At 28.9% G+C, this 16,277-nt stretch overlaps 1 protein-coding gene across 2 annotated transcripts; it reads right to left on the bottom strand.

Annotated features, from left to right (window-relative positions):
* Positions 1 to 783: 783 nt before the first annotated feature.
* LOC131170579 (indole-3-pyruvate monooxygenase YUCCA6-like) lies at positions 784 to 4,299 on the bottom strand. 2 transcript variants are annotated; one of them, XM_058129908.1, is made up of 4 exons: positions 2,980 to 4,299; positions 2,083 to 2,331; positions 1,667 to 1,789; positions 784 to 1,515 (listed from the first exon to the last, which is right to left on the bottom strand). In XM_058129908.1, exons 1-4 carry the CDS (start codon positions 3,670 to 3,672, stop codon positions 1,291 to 1,293), a joined length of 1,290 nt encoding a protein of 429 aa, XP_057985891.1. In that variant the 5' UTR covers positions 3,673 to 4,299; the 3' UTR covers positions 784 to 1,290. The 2 variants fall into 2 exon arrangements, 1 of the variants encoding a protein (XP_057985891.1); XR_009141371.1 differs by having other exon boundaries at positions 1,378 to 1,515; positions 1,667 to 1,779; positions 2,980 to 4,293.
* Between the last annotated feature and the right edge of the window lie 11,978 nt (positions 4,300 to 16,277).

Below are 16,277 nucleotides of genomic sequence, written 5' to 3' on the forward strand. Positions count from 1 at the left end.
TACTTGATATATAAGAGAAAAGCACTGTATATTTACTTTTTGATTAAGAAGATTCCTAGAATATGATCACATTTGCTTGCCTATTTCAAGTCACTCACCCTGAAAAAGGAAAGGCCATTCCTTGCATATATGCTTAAGCACTTGCTCAATTGGATGATCAAAAGAACATAGCTAATGCTTAACTCTCCTGTCAAAGTTGAAAGAAAATTCATTGCTTAGTTGATGTAATAATTGCCTAAAAATGGAGCTTAAGCCTTGACGAGCTGCTCTTCTATAAAGGGTGATGGAATTTCGAAAGATGACCTTTTGAAAAAGGTTGATTTTATGCTTACTACTGTTTGAAACCAAATGCGTCATTGAGGATTGAGTTTTAATGGATTGATTTTACAAGTTGATGGTGCACAGAGCGCACATATCAGTTCTGAAGGGAAATAAATTATAAGAGAACAAGAGAACAATGAGTTATATGGTCATTTCTTTTCATTTAATAAGATTTTTTTTTTTTTTGGTGATCTTCAAATGCTGAAATTGGTGGTCCTGATTGCTGCTGCTGCTGGTGGTGGAATAAATTAGCACATGAGAAGCTCTCAAGAAAGAGTATAGAAAATTCACTAATGGCAAGAGAAGAGGACTAAAAAAAAAAGGAAATAGAGTCACAAAATTGTAAGTTAAGGATTCCATTAGAAGTCATGTTTCCTTAGAAGTTACCATGAAACACAACCAAAATGGAGAAAAAAAAACCTAAAAAATGGGAAAAATGAAGCATATTGAAGAAGGCCAAGATTAGGGAAAACATAAGAATGTTATATACTCCCCAAAAAGAGATCCCAAACCCCATGGAAGATGATGAAATTAAAAGGTTAAGCACAATCATAGCACTTAGCAAACAAATACCAAACAACCTACCACCTCCTCCTCTCTTTTCCCTCTGTAAAAAGTCATACCTAACTAGAGAAAAATGGTAATGTACAAGATGTACACAATAGCTGAGGTCCCCCACAAAACCACACCAAACCTTCTTTTCTTATAAAAAAATTTTCCTCCTTCCTAAGGCCTTTGAGCTGGTGTCATTTTGAAAAGTTAAGGCTTCTCCCAGCTATGACTGTCACCCTTTATACCTTCCTTTTTTTTTTCTTTTCTGTTCATTTCCTCTATTGGAGAAGCACTAACTTTGGTGCCAACATTGTGTCAATTGGCACCATAGAAGAAAAACCCTCCAATCTCCTATAATACTCCAAAAGAAATCTTCTCTCTATATATAGATATATATAGAATTCAAAAACCAAAAATTCATGGTGATGACAGAGGCAGAAGTGACCTAGCAAAGGCCATAGAATGTTTTGCTTCTGCTTTCCAACACCTTTCAATATCTTCAGCTATTCTCTTGGCATCGATTGAAGCACCAAGAATTCCACGTTTAGTGAACCCCACTGCATATAGCCCACACTCACCTTTCCACCCATTTGGAAATGGCCTTCTTGGCAACCCATCTTTCTCCGAGAACATGTCTCCTTCCTGACAATTCAATTCAAGCCCATATTATTCTTTATTTATTTTTTTTTAATTTTTTAAAAAGAAAACTTTTGAACTTGGTGCAGAAATTATAACATAACATATCCTTAAGAATCAATACATTAAAATTAAAAAAAGAAATGAAAAAGGTTACCTTTAGCCAAGATGGTACATTGCTTTTGTAACCTGTTGCTAAGATAATGGCATCGAAGTTCTCCGTTTTCCCATTAACAAAAACTACACTATGTCGTTTCAGCCTCTTAATACCTGGACATACCTACACCATAGTGTCCAATTCAGAAATTTCACAATGAAAAAAAAAAAAATCTTTCAAGTACTGGTATCTTGGAGCTACAAAGATCAATGGGTTCATTTTATTATTTAAAAAAAAAATAAAAATAAAAGGAAACAAAAAGGGTGAGGCTAAGAGACAGAGCCTATGAAATCAAGAAAAGCAAATGGTACGATTGTTTGAAACAGTAACAAAAGGGAGGGATCCATCAAGCACTTAGCTGCCAGAGAGCAAAAGAATGAAAAGTGATGTGATATACATGATAATTAGGAAAGTACCTTAACGTCTCCACTTTTGATTCTGGCCAGTGTCCCAACATCTAATACTGGGGTCTTCCCGGACAAGTTCTTGAGTTCAAGGGGTCCCAATTGTGGCCGCTCCAATCCCAATCTCGCCGTATCTCCGAGCATCAACCTTGACACTACCAGCAGGAACCGATCCACAAGCCTCATGGGCAGCCACTTTAGCAACCACATCGACAGCCCGAAAGTTGATTTTCCCAGCATCTCTCTTGGTAGAATATGCACCTTCAGAACAGTTGAGAATATATAAAATGAAAATTTGAAACGCAAGATGGGCTAAAATTGCTTCCTTCCGGGCCATGGAGACCATGCTTCTTGAGGTAAAGGAAAGAAAGATGCATGATTGTCATCATTTTTATACAAGATCCTACATGATTCTGACCAATGTTGCGCATGCTTGGGTATCCCAAGAAAGTGAAAGTTAAAGCAATTTTTTCCTTTTCTATATTTAAAAATATAGATCCACTAAATTTTCTTTCTGTGAACAAATTCCTGTTGGAACTTGAAGCCAATGGCACAAATTAATACATTACGCCAAGCAGCTAAACTTTTGAAGTGGGTTTTGCTTGAAAATCTTTCAGGCATTACTTTGCAAATTTCAGAAATTCTGAAAAAAAAATCTGGGTTTTACTCATTTATGCTAAATTTTTAGGGAAACTTTAAAAAAAACATTATGGGTATCTTATATTCAGCGAAAACTGCCCTTTTTTTCCTCATAAGGATTCTAGAATTGAATTGACAAAAGGCTTATACAACCTTTCAAGGGTTTGGTTTTTGATGCTTTAAGGGGAGAGAGAGAGAGAGAGAGAGAGAGAGAGAGAGAGAGAGAGGAAAAGGGAAATAGAAAATAAGATTAAAGAAGAGTTAACTCACCGTATCTCTGACCACAAGTGAAGGCTTGGCACTATGATTGCATAGATCTAGACAAACCTCCATTCCTGAATTCCCACATCCAACCACCAAAACCCTTTTTCCTGTAAACTCTTCTCCACTTTTATACAAACTTGTATGTCTTATATCGCTTCCAAATTCACCCATTCCTTCAATCTCTGGCACCACGGCCTCTGCATTCTCTCCGGTGGCCACCACCACCCACCGGCACACATACTCCGTTTCCTCCACCTTTGGCCCAACAGTCCTCACGCGCCAAAATCCAAGAACTTGATCAAATTCTGCGTGTGACACAGTCTCATTGAACCGTGGCCTAACATCGAACTTTTCTGCATATTTTTCTAAGTAGTCAATAAATTGTTGCTTACTAGGGTAAGTTGGAAATTCAGTAGGGAACCCCATGAGAGGAAGCTCGCAGAATTGTTTTGGCAAGTGAAGCCGAAGGCGATCATAAGTCTTTAGCTGCCATAAAGATGCTATGCAGTTGGATCTCTCTAGGACCGTACTCGGTACACCTCTTTCTTTCAGGCAAGCTGCCACGGCTAGCCCCGACGGGCCTGCCCCGACGATCACCGGACCAGGGACGCATACACAGCGTGTTGAAGATTTATTCATTTTTTCAATGAATATAGGATCATGAGCTTGTTTGCCTTCTATTTCTCTCAAGCAGTCCATGAACAATACAAGAACAAGAACAACCCCGACCAACTATTTCTACTACTACGTCTTCTACTACTACTACTACCACCCAGTATATATATATATATTTCGATAAATAAAAAGAAGTATTAGACGTAAATAATATATAGGGAGCTTCAATTTCAAATTTTAAAGCTTGTTCAGTTTAAGAAAGAGAAACTGAAGAGAACTCATTCAACCAAAAAAAAAAAACGTGTTTATTTTTGTAGGAGAGAGGGTATAGTAGAGATCACCAGCTAAGTGCCCAGATTTAGTGGATAAATTTTCTCTCTTATCTAAAGGGATAGATTAGGTCTCTCTGGTGGGAATTTTCCTTAAACATTGGGGAAGATTAAGAAGGGTCTTATCCGCTAACCAGAATGAGTATTTCTATCCCTTTTTTTTTTCTTGAATCTCTCCTGTGTGATCAATGATGGGTAATTAAAAAACCAGAAGATGAGCAAGAAGAACTCAGAACTACAAGGCTACAATCAGCATTTTCATCAATGAATGCTTGTGTGGGTGTTTGAGAGAGAGAGTGAGAGAGAGAGAGAGTGAGAGAGATGTTGATATGCCTATATATATTCCTTTTGTTGATTGAAGAATTTATATGAAGGGTTGTCTAGGAGAGGTAAGTGTTAGAACACAAGTGGGACATATATATAACATATAAATATTATTGCATATATATATATATATATATATATATATATATATATATATATATATATATAACACTAATATCAAAGAAACAAAACGCAAAAAAATCAACCTACAATAAGTCTATTGAATCAAGTTAACATGTCAAATTGATGATTAAGTGTTTGTCGCATAATATATTGAAATCTCAATCGTTCAATTCTTTTAAGTTAAATTTAACTGCAAGATCATTACTTTCTTTGTCATAACTCTTATCACAGAATTGAAGATGTCATTGGAGGGTGAGATGGGGATTAGTAAAAGAGAAGATCCCTTAAAAGGACTTTTCAAATCCTAGAATCACAATTGGAATTTAATCTAGAAGATTAGAAATTGTGATTCCTATTGGAAATGAAAGCTATAATTATGATTTGTAATGTGTGTTTATGGTACTATGGTTGGCTGTGGGTTGGACCGAACCAACTTGGGCCTTGTGGAGTATGAATGTACCTGTCTTCCACAAATAAAAACTATAATGGGGTGGCAGAGACATGAGAGAGATTTGTAATCATGTAAAGGTGGGGCATGGAATAGCAAAAAGTGAAAAATTAAAAAAAAAAGGAAAATTTTTTTTCAAGTGAAAATGTAAGAGATTTTCAATACATGTGCATTTGATTTGGGTAATTATTATGTGCCCTCAAAATTCAATTGGACGTGCATATAGAATCTCTTCTTAGATCCAAAAGTCAATCATGTGAAATTCAACTAATAAAATTTTGGGTTGACTTTCTTGTGGAATTGTCTGCAATAGAAATTTGATTTGATGGTCAAGGTGGCGTTCATAGTTAAAATACACGTATTATTTGTCCGTTACAATTAGCAATATGATATATAGTATGTTAATGGCCAATTCTTTATCATTAGTTTTTAACCACAATTCTTCTTTCCTATTTAGTTAAAGAAAAATCAATAATATAGAAAAGTATATATTGAAATTAATGAATTTTGATTAAATAATATTAAACTATTTTTAAAATTATATTTGACAATTTAATTTATGACATATGATAACAACTATAGTTTAATTTCTCTATGTTTTATGAGAACAATAAATTAGTTCTTAATCCTTAATGTATTTTTCGTTAATAAAATAATTGTTCTATTAAGATTTACCATTAATCAATCATAATTGAAATAGTCAACCCCAATTCAATGAATTAAATTGTTATAAATATTGAAATTATAAAAACTAAATTATTACAAAAAATGAAATATAATTAACTAAATTGTTATAGTTTTTAACTCATTGATAGTAAATTTTAAAATGGACTATTTTATTAACAAAAATATATCTTAAGGAACTAATTTATTTCCCATAAAAATATTGGGACTAAATTATAATTTTTTATAATATTTTAACAACTAAATTATAAATTATATATTTAAAAAATGTAAAAAAAAATTAAGAATTTGTTTAATTTATTTATTATAGTCGGAGTTAATATTGAAATTTTCATTATTTTAATTATAATTTTGAATTATTGATCATAAATTTTTTTAAAATGTTTCTTCAAACACCATAAATATAATAATTTAGAGAAAAATAAAAATTAAGTGGAAGGGGAATAAGGATGAAGAGTGTATTGAAATGGATAGAGATGTGTGGCGGCAGCAGGTGACAATATTGTGCATTGATAACAAATCGCTGAAGTTGTTTGCTGATGGCGGCTGGCTGCAACTTACTTATGTATTTCTTTCAGCAGCAAACAGACAACAAATTAATGTTTATTAGTTTGGATTTTGGCTTCCTCTATCTTCTCCAACTAATACTAATCAACCGAACGTTTTCTAATTTCATTCATCATTGCCTACGTGCATGTGGCAGAGACAAGGCCATGCTTAACTTAGACACGCATGTGGCATTAGTCAAATTTGACGTGCGTTTAGAGGAAAAAAATTTGCTAGCCTTAGATTAATCACACAAATAAAAAAATATTTTAGAGTGAGTCCAAGAACTCTCTTTCTTCTCATCCTGTTCTTGTTGGTGTTTGTTTTTGAAAGTTAGATATACCATGTACACGCTTTTAATAAAAGTCATGTGATAATATATACACATTTTGTTCTAACATTGTACTAGTCTATAGGTTTATTAGATTCTCTATTAGTCGTAGGCATGCTGGTTGTTATGTTGATTTTTCTTTAAAAAAAATATTTAAAGAAAATAAGATTTTTTTTTTTTAATTCAATGAAGACAATAGTTACGAGTTACATAGGAGGAAGAAACCCTCTCAAGACCTTCCAACTTTTTGCATTTTAAAAATGAAAAAAAAATCAATCAGAATATCCTTTATTTGATGAAAATAAGAGCTATTACAATATAAATTGTTAATTTTCTATGTTATAAAAATAAACACTTAATTTTTAAAATTCTAAATTTAATTATTTTTATGCTATTTATATACTAGGATTTGTTTTGGTACAAAAAAGTTGATACACAGAAATTCCACAACTTTAAAACAATTATTTTTTCAGGATGGAAGGTTTCATTCATATAATTAGAGTACAGATGGAAATAAAAATCATAAAATAAAGAATATCAAATTATTCATAATTATAAAAAAAAGTTTAAAGAATTAAAAATATCTCTTATAAAGATCTGAGAAATGAAAAGATAAAATTTTCATCTGTCTTTGCATATATACATATAGGCCATAGAGAGGTGAAAAACCAGTTGATGTCCAAATAGATCAATACAAAGATTTTCTATTGTAAACTGATGGCATCATATAAACTTGCATTGATATTTATCTGAAAATCTTCTTAACGACTAGATAAGCTAAGATAAGAATTTTGAAAAAAATGTGGAAATAACTCTTTTTCTAAACTTAAAAATTACATAAAAAAGATAATAACAAAAGCCAAATCGTCAGCTATATTCATCAAAGAAAGAAAAAAAATATATATTTTATAAAAAAAAATCATAAATCTAGAAGAATTATCTTTATTAACTAAGAAAATAGCTGAAAACCAAAGGAAAAGATGTGAAAAGGGTCACTGCAGGCTAAAGAAAGATTGACAACAATCCTTGAACTCAGACAAAAAAATATTTCGTGCAAAAAAAAAAGCTAAAGACACAATAACCCAACGGTATTTTTTCTTTAAAATATAATTATTGAGAACTTATAATTTCATGAAATTATGCATATATTGATTCAAATGAAGCACTAGATCTTATTATGTACTTTTAATTATTTCTTTATTTATTTTTGAAAACTGAATTATATGTACTTGATCAAAGGAAATATCAATGGGAGCTCAAGGAAAATAAAGGCACCAATGGATGGCAGAATTTGAAGGAGAGGAGGGCCACCCTTAGACATGACAATATAATGTAGGTGGCTACTTACTACCTCCTTTCTGAATGATAATGATTTCTTCACTCATTGCTCACATATAACTACTGCTCTTCCATTGATATTATAGCTTATGATACTCAAATTAAATGAATTTAATTAATTAAAGAATAATTTAATAATATTGTCCTTTATTATTATTATTTAATTTAATCAAACTCACACACATATAATTAATGTTTTCTTATATAAGAATGTTCCTATTTTGCTTGCCATGAAAGATTCCATTAATTAATTAATGCTTTCTTTCTATACATGTATATATGTATATATTGTGCATTTGTGCTTGCTATGAATGATTCCATTATTCTTAGACGTTATATCATCCAATTTTGCATATAAGGAATGATCTTTAGTTCTTTAATTACTATAAAAGCTGAAAAGAAAATATAAAAAAATAAAAAATTGAATGAAATGATAGAGAATTGTTATTTTTTGTTGCTTGAATTTTGGATATATTTTTCACGGACTCGAATTGCGATCTGACCGGAAAGTTTCGCACTGCGACCCGATTGGGATAAAAAGTGAAATCTGTGGTGGTAGCGGAGGGCACGGGTTGATAGGCCTGGGCCCGAAGCCCACCACTGATCTTCTTGGGGGTGCGGGGGCAACGGCCCCGTGGTATGGACCATTATAAAAATTGTAATATTCTACCATTTGCGGTAGAGTTGTGAGATATCCGGAAAAACACACTAAGGTTCGGGTTTGAGAGTTTTGATTGATTGTATCTTACTTTTTTCATCATAGTGAAACTTTTTCTCTTGTCTTGCCCATGGACATAGACCTTACGGTTGAACCACGTTAAATCCTATATTATCCATCTTCTATTTTCAATACTGTGTGATTGTGTGTTTGTGTATGTGTCTTAGATTTGTGTGCTTATTATAACAAGAACATATATGAAATTAATGGGTTTTGAGAAAATTCAGTGGGAATTTAGAATTCTTAGAATTTGTCATATTTTTAATAGAATTTATTATAGTTTTAAATAATATATTAATTATTCATTATATCACTATAAAAAAAAGGATTTTAAATTAAATTTGAATTGATTTTGTGGGTATTTTGAATCAAATTGTTAATTTTTTCAGAAAAATTAATTGTATTAATTTAAGTTTCGAATCAAAATTAAGTCAATTAATCTAATTTAAATGAATTAATTTAGTGGCATATAATTTGAGTAATTAAATTGATTATCAATTGAATTTTTAATTTTATTAATTATTTAAATTTGATTCGTTTCAAATTTTTTATGAACTAAAATAAGTAATGAGTACCCAAGCAAAATTAAATGGAAATTCACCACCTCTAATTAAATATCTTCAATTAAGCTCCAAACCTAATTAATTAGTGAATTCTTATAATGCAATTAAACCAACTAAATAATTTTTACTACTCAAGGGTTTTTCAAAGTATAGTGGAATGAATTGGAATATATTAACAAGTTTCACAATGACATTGCTAATCTTAATTATGCTTAAAGGCAGAGCATTTGACCTTAATTATTAGGTTCAATATTAAAATTGGTTAGCAAAAATCTAGTTTGGTGATTAGACTATCCTCAGTGCTTTGTCTAACTTTATACTTTGTGGTTGTTCTTTAAACGTCGGCGGATTATTGTCTCAAAACTTTCACTAACTATTCTTAATCTAATCATTGCTTTACAATTATTGAAATGCAATCCATTTAAAGTATTTTCCTTATCAATTTGCCTTTCACTCCTTTGCAAGGGTCGGTTAAGGCAACGGAAGTCACCTCCCCTTTTTCTTTCTTTCTCTCTTTCTTTCTTTTTTTTTTTTAATCTTTTTAATATTATTTATAATTTATTTATGAAGATGAGACTAATGGATGATGTGTGTGTTTTCATCTATATATTGAAGTATTCTATTTCTCAAACCAGTGGCCAAAAACATATTTTGCCCCTTTAACTTTTATAGAAAAGTCAATTTACTCCCTCAATTTAATATTAAACCAATTTGCTCATTGAATTTAAAAAATTGAATCAATTTAATATATTTTTGCTGAGTCAACTATTCGGTGTATTTCACACACCGATGCCTGTGTTAATGAAGGAAATGGTGTAGATGTGCAAGAATAAAAAGGCAACAATTAACAATAATTTCTCTCTTCTTTTTCTAACCCTTCTCTTTCTTCTTCTTTACCTCATCTTCCCTATACTTCTTACAATTACTTTTCCCTTTCTTCTTCTTCTTCTTCTTCTTTCTTCTACCTCTCAACAACAATCCTATTTGTACCTTGATGGTTGTTCCCCATAGACTACCCTTTTCAACAAGGTTCTCGATCCATGATCCTACTGGTCTTCAGCAACCCAGTTCAATCGGCTCAATCAGCTTACCCCCATCTAAATCCATCAGATCTAGACCCAAGTTCACCCCTATTGCCAAATGGGCTTCTTGTTGCATAGTTACCATCCACTTTTTAGGTCTCAAACCCATCTCTATGAAGAAAGTGGGCTCATCATCGAAACCTACTAAACTCTACAGAGGAGTAAGGCAGTGACATTGGGGTAAATGGATGGCTAAGATCAAACTTTCCAAGAATCATACTCAACTTTGCCTCGGTACTTTGGACACAACTATATTTTTTTAAACACGACGTGCAATGTGCACCAACCTTATAAATTAAAAAAGACATTGCCCTCTTCCATGAATTTGGAAGCTAATTTTTTTTTGCCTTTTGTTCTAATTGTATTCTGTTTATCTTCATGGAACAGTCCATCATGTGTGATGGTGGAACAGTTTCTGATTTTTGCTTTCTAAAAATTATTAAATTTAGAATGGGGCATGTCTTCATGGTTTTGGATTATGTGATGAAGTTTTTTGATGGGCACAATAAGAAAAGGATTGCAGTTTTGAATATTTAATCATTTTGTCATCTCTATGTTGCTATGTGGTGTGGAACTCTCTCTATTTTCTCTTTTTATTTTTTGTTGTTTACTCTTGAATAGATCTTGGGCAAAGTTTTGTGGTAGGGGCAATTGCTTATGCGGCCATAGATCTCTTTATAAAAGTTTTATAGTTCTTCCTAATGTTTTTTTAATGAGTTGTTGCTAACATCGAAAACACCTCATAACCTATGTTTCCAAGTCAATAACACCTACATTTCACGCATTTTGCCACCTTTGTAATGTGTTTAATTGGTTTAGATTTGAAAGTTAGAGTATTAAGTTGGTTCAACATTTAAATTTAGAATGCAAATTAGTTCAACGCTAAATTGAGGGGACAAATTAACTTTTCTATAGAAGTTCAAAGGCAAAATATGCTTTTTGCCCAAATCAACAGAAAACATGTATGTTGCGCTATCATTACCCAAATGTTACTATTTTTTTTTTATATACATGTAATTAACTTTGATTTAATTTCAAACTCCAAACTTTATAGCTTTAAAGACAGCTTTAATATTACTTAACTAAAATTTAGTAATTCACTTAATATTATTTTAGTTATGCAATTTTAACTTATAGCAACTATATATCATGTGTAACTTCAATTTTCTTTCTTTTATAATATTTTACTCAACTCTAACTAGAATCTCACAACGATATCGGCCTTTCTTAATAAAATTTTATATTTAAACAATTATTTATTTTGAAATATAAAATCTTCAACTAATTATAATTAGATAATTATATAATATAAATAGTTATTTATTTAAAACATATAATTATTTAAATATTTAAATACTAGACACCCAAAAATAGTGTTTTTTAATAGTTCAGACTACATAATAAACAAATAACTTGTTTTTCTAAATTTAATTTTATTATATTGTGGTTTATAATTTTATAAAAAATTAATGTTATTCATTGTGATATTTTAATAAACAAATAATTATAAAAATTAATATAATTTTTCGTCAAAACATTATGAAAGAAAATTATTTTTTTATGTGATTTAATGTAATTATTTTATTTTCACAATATACATAATCATATATAGATCATTTAAAGTTATATAATTTATTATAATATTTAAAAAAACTATATTTTATTTTAATTTTGTTATTGTTCATATAAATATAAAAATTCTAATTAAATAATCCATTTATATTTATTACCATTTTTATTAAATAATTATCATAATAATTATTTTGCATTTAATAAAAATATATATAATATATTTTAAGAATTAACTTAAAATTTGTTTTTTTATTATTATTTTTTAATTCATGGGCATATTAGTTCTTTAGGTATTCAAACCTGGAATAAAAATAGTATCCCAAGAAAAAAAAAAAAAAACTGAAAATCGACAACCCACTATTTAACTAAGCAATCTCATCCATTTTCTTTTCACTTCTTTAATGTTAAGAATAAATTTTCCATTCGACTAGTACAATATATCTACAAATTCTAATTCAATGTTAAAATATTTTGATAAAATTAAAGGGTTAGGCTTTGAGAAGCAAGCTTGCATATGTGAACGACTTCCCTTACCATTGGATTAAAATACCAATAAAAAGAACTGCGTCCTTGCTATTACGTGTTTGGCTTCAACACTATTTTTTTTTATTATTTATTTTATTTATTTTTTATTATTATTTATTGTGTTCAACTTTTTCACTATAAAAAATATCAGTTTTGTAATAAATTATTACAGTCGACTAAAATCTATTATTATTAACAATTAAGAAATTTATTGCTAATAGCAACTAATTTAGTTATTAAATTAAAGAATTATTTTAATTAACTTTAAAGTTATTAACTAATCTTGAAATTGATTAAAATCTATAATAGCAACCCAATTTTCTCTCAAAAAATTTTTGCTCATTTTTTTTTTTAATTTTTGATTTGCAATCGACTTATGAAAGGGTTATTAATAGCAACGAATTTTTGAAATCAAGTTTTACCCAAAAATATTTTGCCTACTTTTTTGTTATTTTATTTTATTTTGATTTACAACTTATTTATGAATCAGTTGCAAATTTTTTTTCAAAAAATTTTTTATCTAATTTTTAAAAGAAATTAGCAACTGACAATCGGTTGTTAATCGGTTGCTAATTCATTTATATAAACTACTATTTATTTTCTTTTTCTCTTTCTTATCTTTTCTTTCATTTTCTTCATTATCTTTTTCATTCTCATATATTTTATTTGTCATCTTTTCCTTTTTAATATATTTTCTTCATTATTTTTTTTCTTTCTCATTTATTTTTTTATCATATTTTCTGATCTATTTCCTTTATCATTTTTTTTCTCATCTATTTGCTTCATAATCTTTTTTTCTCATATATTTTTCTCTTCATTTTTTTATCATCTATTTTCTTCATCATCTTTCTCTTTCTCATCTATTTTCTTCTTTATTATCTTTTTCTTTCTCATTTTTTTATTTAATTTATTTTTCTTTGACATAAAATAAAAATTTTTTTGCAAAATATTTTTTATTATTAAATTATTTGTGATATTAATTTTAGTAAATTTTTTGTTATATATATATATATTAGTCATTTGTCTTATAAATATCTTTTTACATTTAATTTTTTGTTAATATTCTTTTTATAATAGTTATTATTAGTAATTTTTATATAATATTTTTATATTAATTTTTTAGTACTAATTTTTCATTAATAATTTATTATTTTAGTAATTTTTTGAAAAACTATTTATTTGAATTTTTTATTTACTATTGAGAATTTAAAAAAATTTTTATAATTTTTTAAATTAGCACTAACTTTTCTATTGCTAAATTCGTTGTAAATAGCAACCGTTTTATAAAATGATTGCAAAATTACAAAATTAAAGACACCAAAAGTTTTGCAACAAATTATGTTTCAGTTGCTATTGCTAATTTAATTAATTTAGCAATCAATTTGATTATCGGTTGCTAATAGCAACCGATTTGGTTGTCTATTACTATTTGTAACTAATCTTATTATAACCTACTGAATTGGTTGCTAGATTAGCAATTAATTTTAATGGACTAACAACCAATCAAATCAGTTGCTAATCTATTTTTTTTAGTGAATTAAGTCTATTAAATTAAATAATAAAAAAAAACTTTTTTTTTATCTTTAGCAATGAAATAAATTAAAGCTATTTTTACTTTTAATTATTTATCAACCGAGATTTTTTAGTCCCATAGAATTAATTAAACAATCAAAATAAATAATCTTTAATATTAATAAAATATTTTGTTTTTATAGTTAAAATAAAGAGTATTTTTGGATAACTTTCACTATTTGCTTCTTTTTGAGTAATTTTAAAAATGTATTTTCTCAACTAAATTTAACATTTTTAAGATAAATAATTTTAGAGTACTAACAGAATTAACCCAATTTGATAAAGAATAAAAGCTTTTCTTTTTAGTAAATAGACTAAATCTATTTAATCTAAATTTTATATTTTCAAATACTATTTTTAAATATTTAAAATTAACAAAATACTAATAAATATTTAAGATTAATAAAATATTTTTAAATAATAATGAACATGGATGAATATTTAACTGATTGGCCACTACAAAAAAAAAAAAAAAAGTTTTGCAACCAACTAAAATCGGTTGGTATTAACAATTATTTGTAATTTTGATTTTTTTAGTAAAATAGTTATTTTTTAAAAATTTAGCAACCGATTCAAGAATCAATTGCTAGCAACCGATTTATAAGTGGTTGTAAAATAAGCTGCTATTAGCAGCCTATTTATAATTGATTGCTAAATTGGTTGCTAATTGATATTAGACAAATCTTAATATATGATTAGAAATTGATTAAGAAATTGATTGCTAAAATATGTTGCTAATAGCAACATATTTTAGCAATCAATTTCTTAATCAATTTCTAATCATATATTAAGATTTGTCTAATAGCAACCGATTTTAAAATTGATTGCTATTAACAACCGATTAACAACTGATTTAGGGAATTAGCTACTAAATTAAAGAATTATTTTAATTAGCTCTAAAGTTAATAACTGATTTGCAATCGATTACAAAAATTAATTGCTAAAATCAGTTGTTATTTGTAACTGATTCATTATCGATTGCTAATAGTAACCGATTTTTACAACTTATTACAAATCAATTGCTGAATTTTTTATCAAAAAATTCTCGCCCAATTTTTTATTTTTGTAATAACCTGCCTCTTCGGGATGGCAATGGCCACGTAGAGAACGTTGTGGTAAAGGGCTGGGCGTTGCTTGAGGTTCAGGGCCGGGGATAGGAATGAACCAAGTCCCACATCGGAAAGAAAGGGGAAAGTTATGGGCTATAAAAGTGACAAGCCTTCTAACTTAGATAACGCGCTTTTGGTCCTAAAAAAAGGGGTCCAAGAGACAAAGCCGTGAGGTCTAGTGGGCTAAAGCGGACAATATTATCCAGTGGGCCAGGAAGGGGTATTACAATTTTTTTTTTTTTTGGCAATCGATTTGCAAGTCAATAATTAACAGTAACCAATTTTTGCGACTAATTAAAATCGGTTGCTATTAGTAGTCGATTTTACCACTGATTTTTCACTCCAAAATTTCTTGCCCTATTTTTTTTTATTTGTAACTGATTTGTCTATTAGTTGCTAACAGCAACCAATTTTTGCAACTTGTTAAAATCGATTATTATTAGTAACTGATTTTGCAACCGATTCCCTCCCTCCCAAAATTCCAGCATTTTTTTTAATTTTGATTTGCAAGTGATTTGTGAATTGATTGCTAATAGTAACTGATTTTTACAACCAATTAAAATTGGTTGCTATTAATAACAGATTTTTTTCCCTCTTAAAATTTCCGTCCATTTTTTTTTATTTTGATTTACAATCGATTTGTAAATTGGTTGCTAACAGCAACCAATTTTTGTAACCAATTGAAATCAGTTGCTAATTAGTAACAGATTGTGAATCAGCTATAAAATTTTTTCTTCAAAAATTCCTGCCCAATTTTTTTTTTTTTTAAAATTAGCAACCGACAATCGATTGCTAATTCACTTATATAAATCACTACTCATTTTTTCCCCTACTAATTTTTTTCCTCTCTTTCTTCTGTTTTCTCTCATTTTCTTCATCATCTTTTTCATTATCTTCTATTTTATTCATTATCGTTTCCTTTCTAATATATTTTTTTCTTCATCTTTTTTTTTTCTCAAAATTTTCTTCATTATTTTTTCTGTAATACCTCTCACTCGTCTATAGTGTAGCCGAGCAAGGCGTGTCACACGGAGTGCCAGAGCACCTGATCTTATCTTATTTCATTTCATTATTTTTTTTATATATTTGTTCAAAAATGGTTTAGGCACTAACGTTATTTATCAAAGTATAACTAATGTGGTAAATACCATATGGTCTCAATAATCATAATCACAGTCTCATTCATAATCACACTAAGCTCTTATATCGAAATTCTCAATTTCATCAATGTGCATAATTTGCAACTAATTGCATAAAATCACAGTCTACATGTTATATAGTTTAATTAAATCACAGACTTATTCAATACAATTTCTTAATTTGAATTACAACATAAGAAATAATTAAAATATACAAAATACATTATATGCTTAATGTGAGCCCTATCTACATGTATTGCTGAGGAGGTGACAACCTTGAACTCTT

This window comes from Hevea brasiliensis, chromosome 11 (genome assembly GCF_030052815.1).
Source record: "Hevea brasiliensis isolate MT/VB/25A 57/8 chromosome 11, ASM3005281v1, whole genome shotgun sequence".
Taxonomy (NCBI): Eukaryota; Viridiplantae; Streptophyta; class Magnoliopsida; order Malpighiales; family Euphorbiaceae; genus Hevea; species Hevea brasiliensis.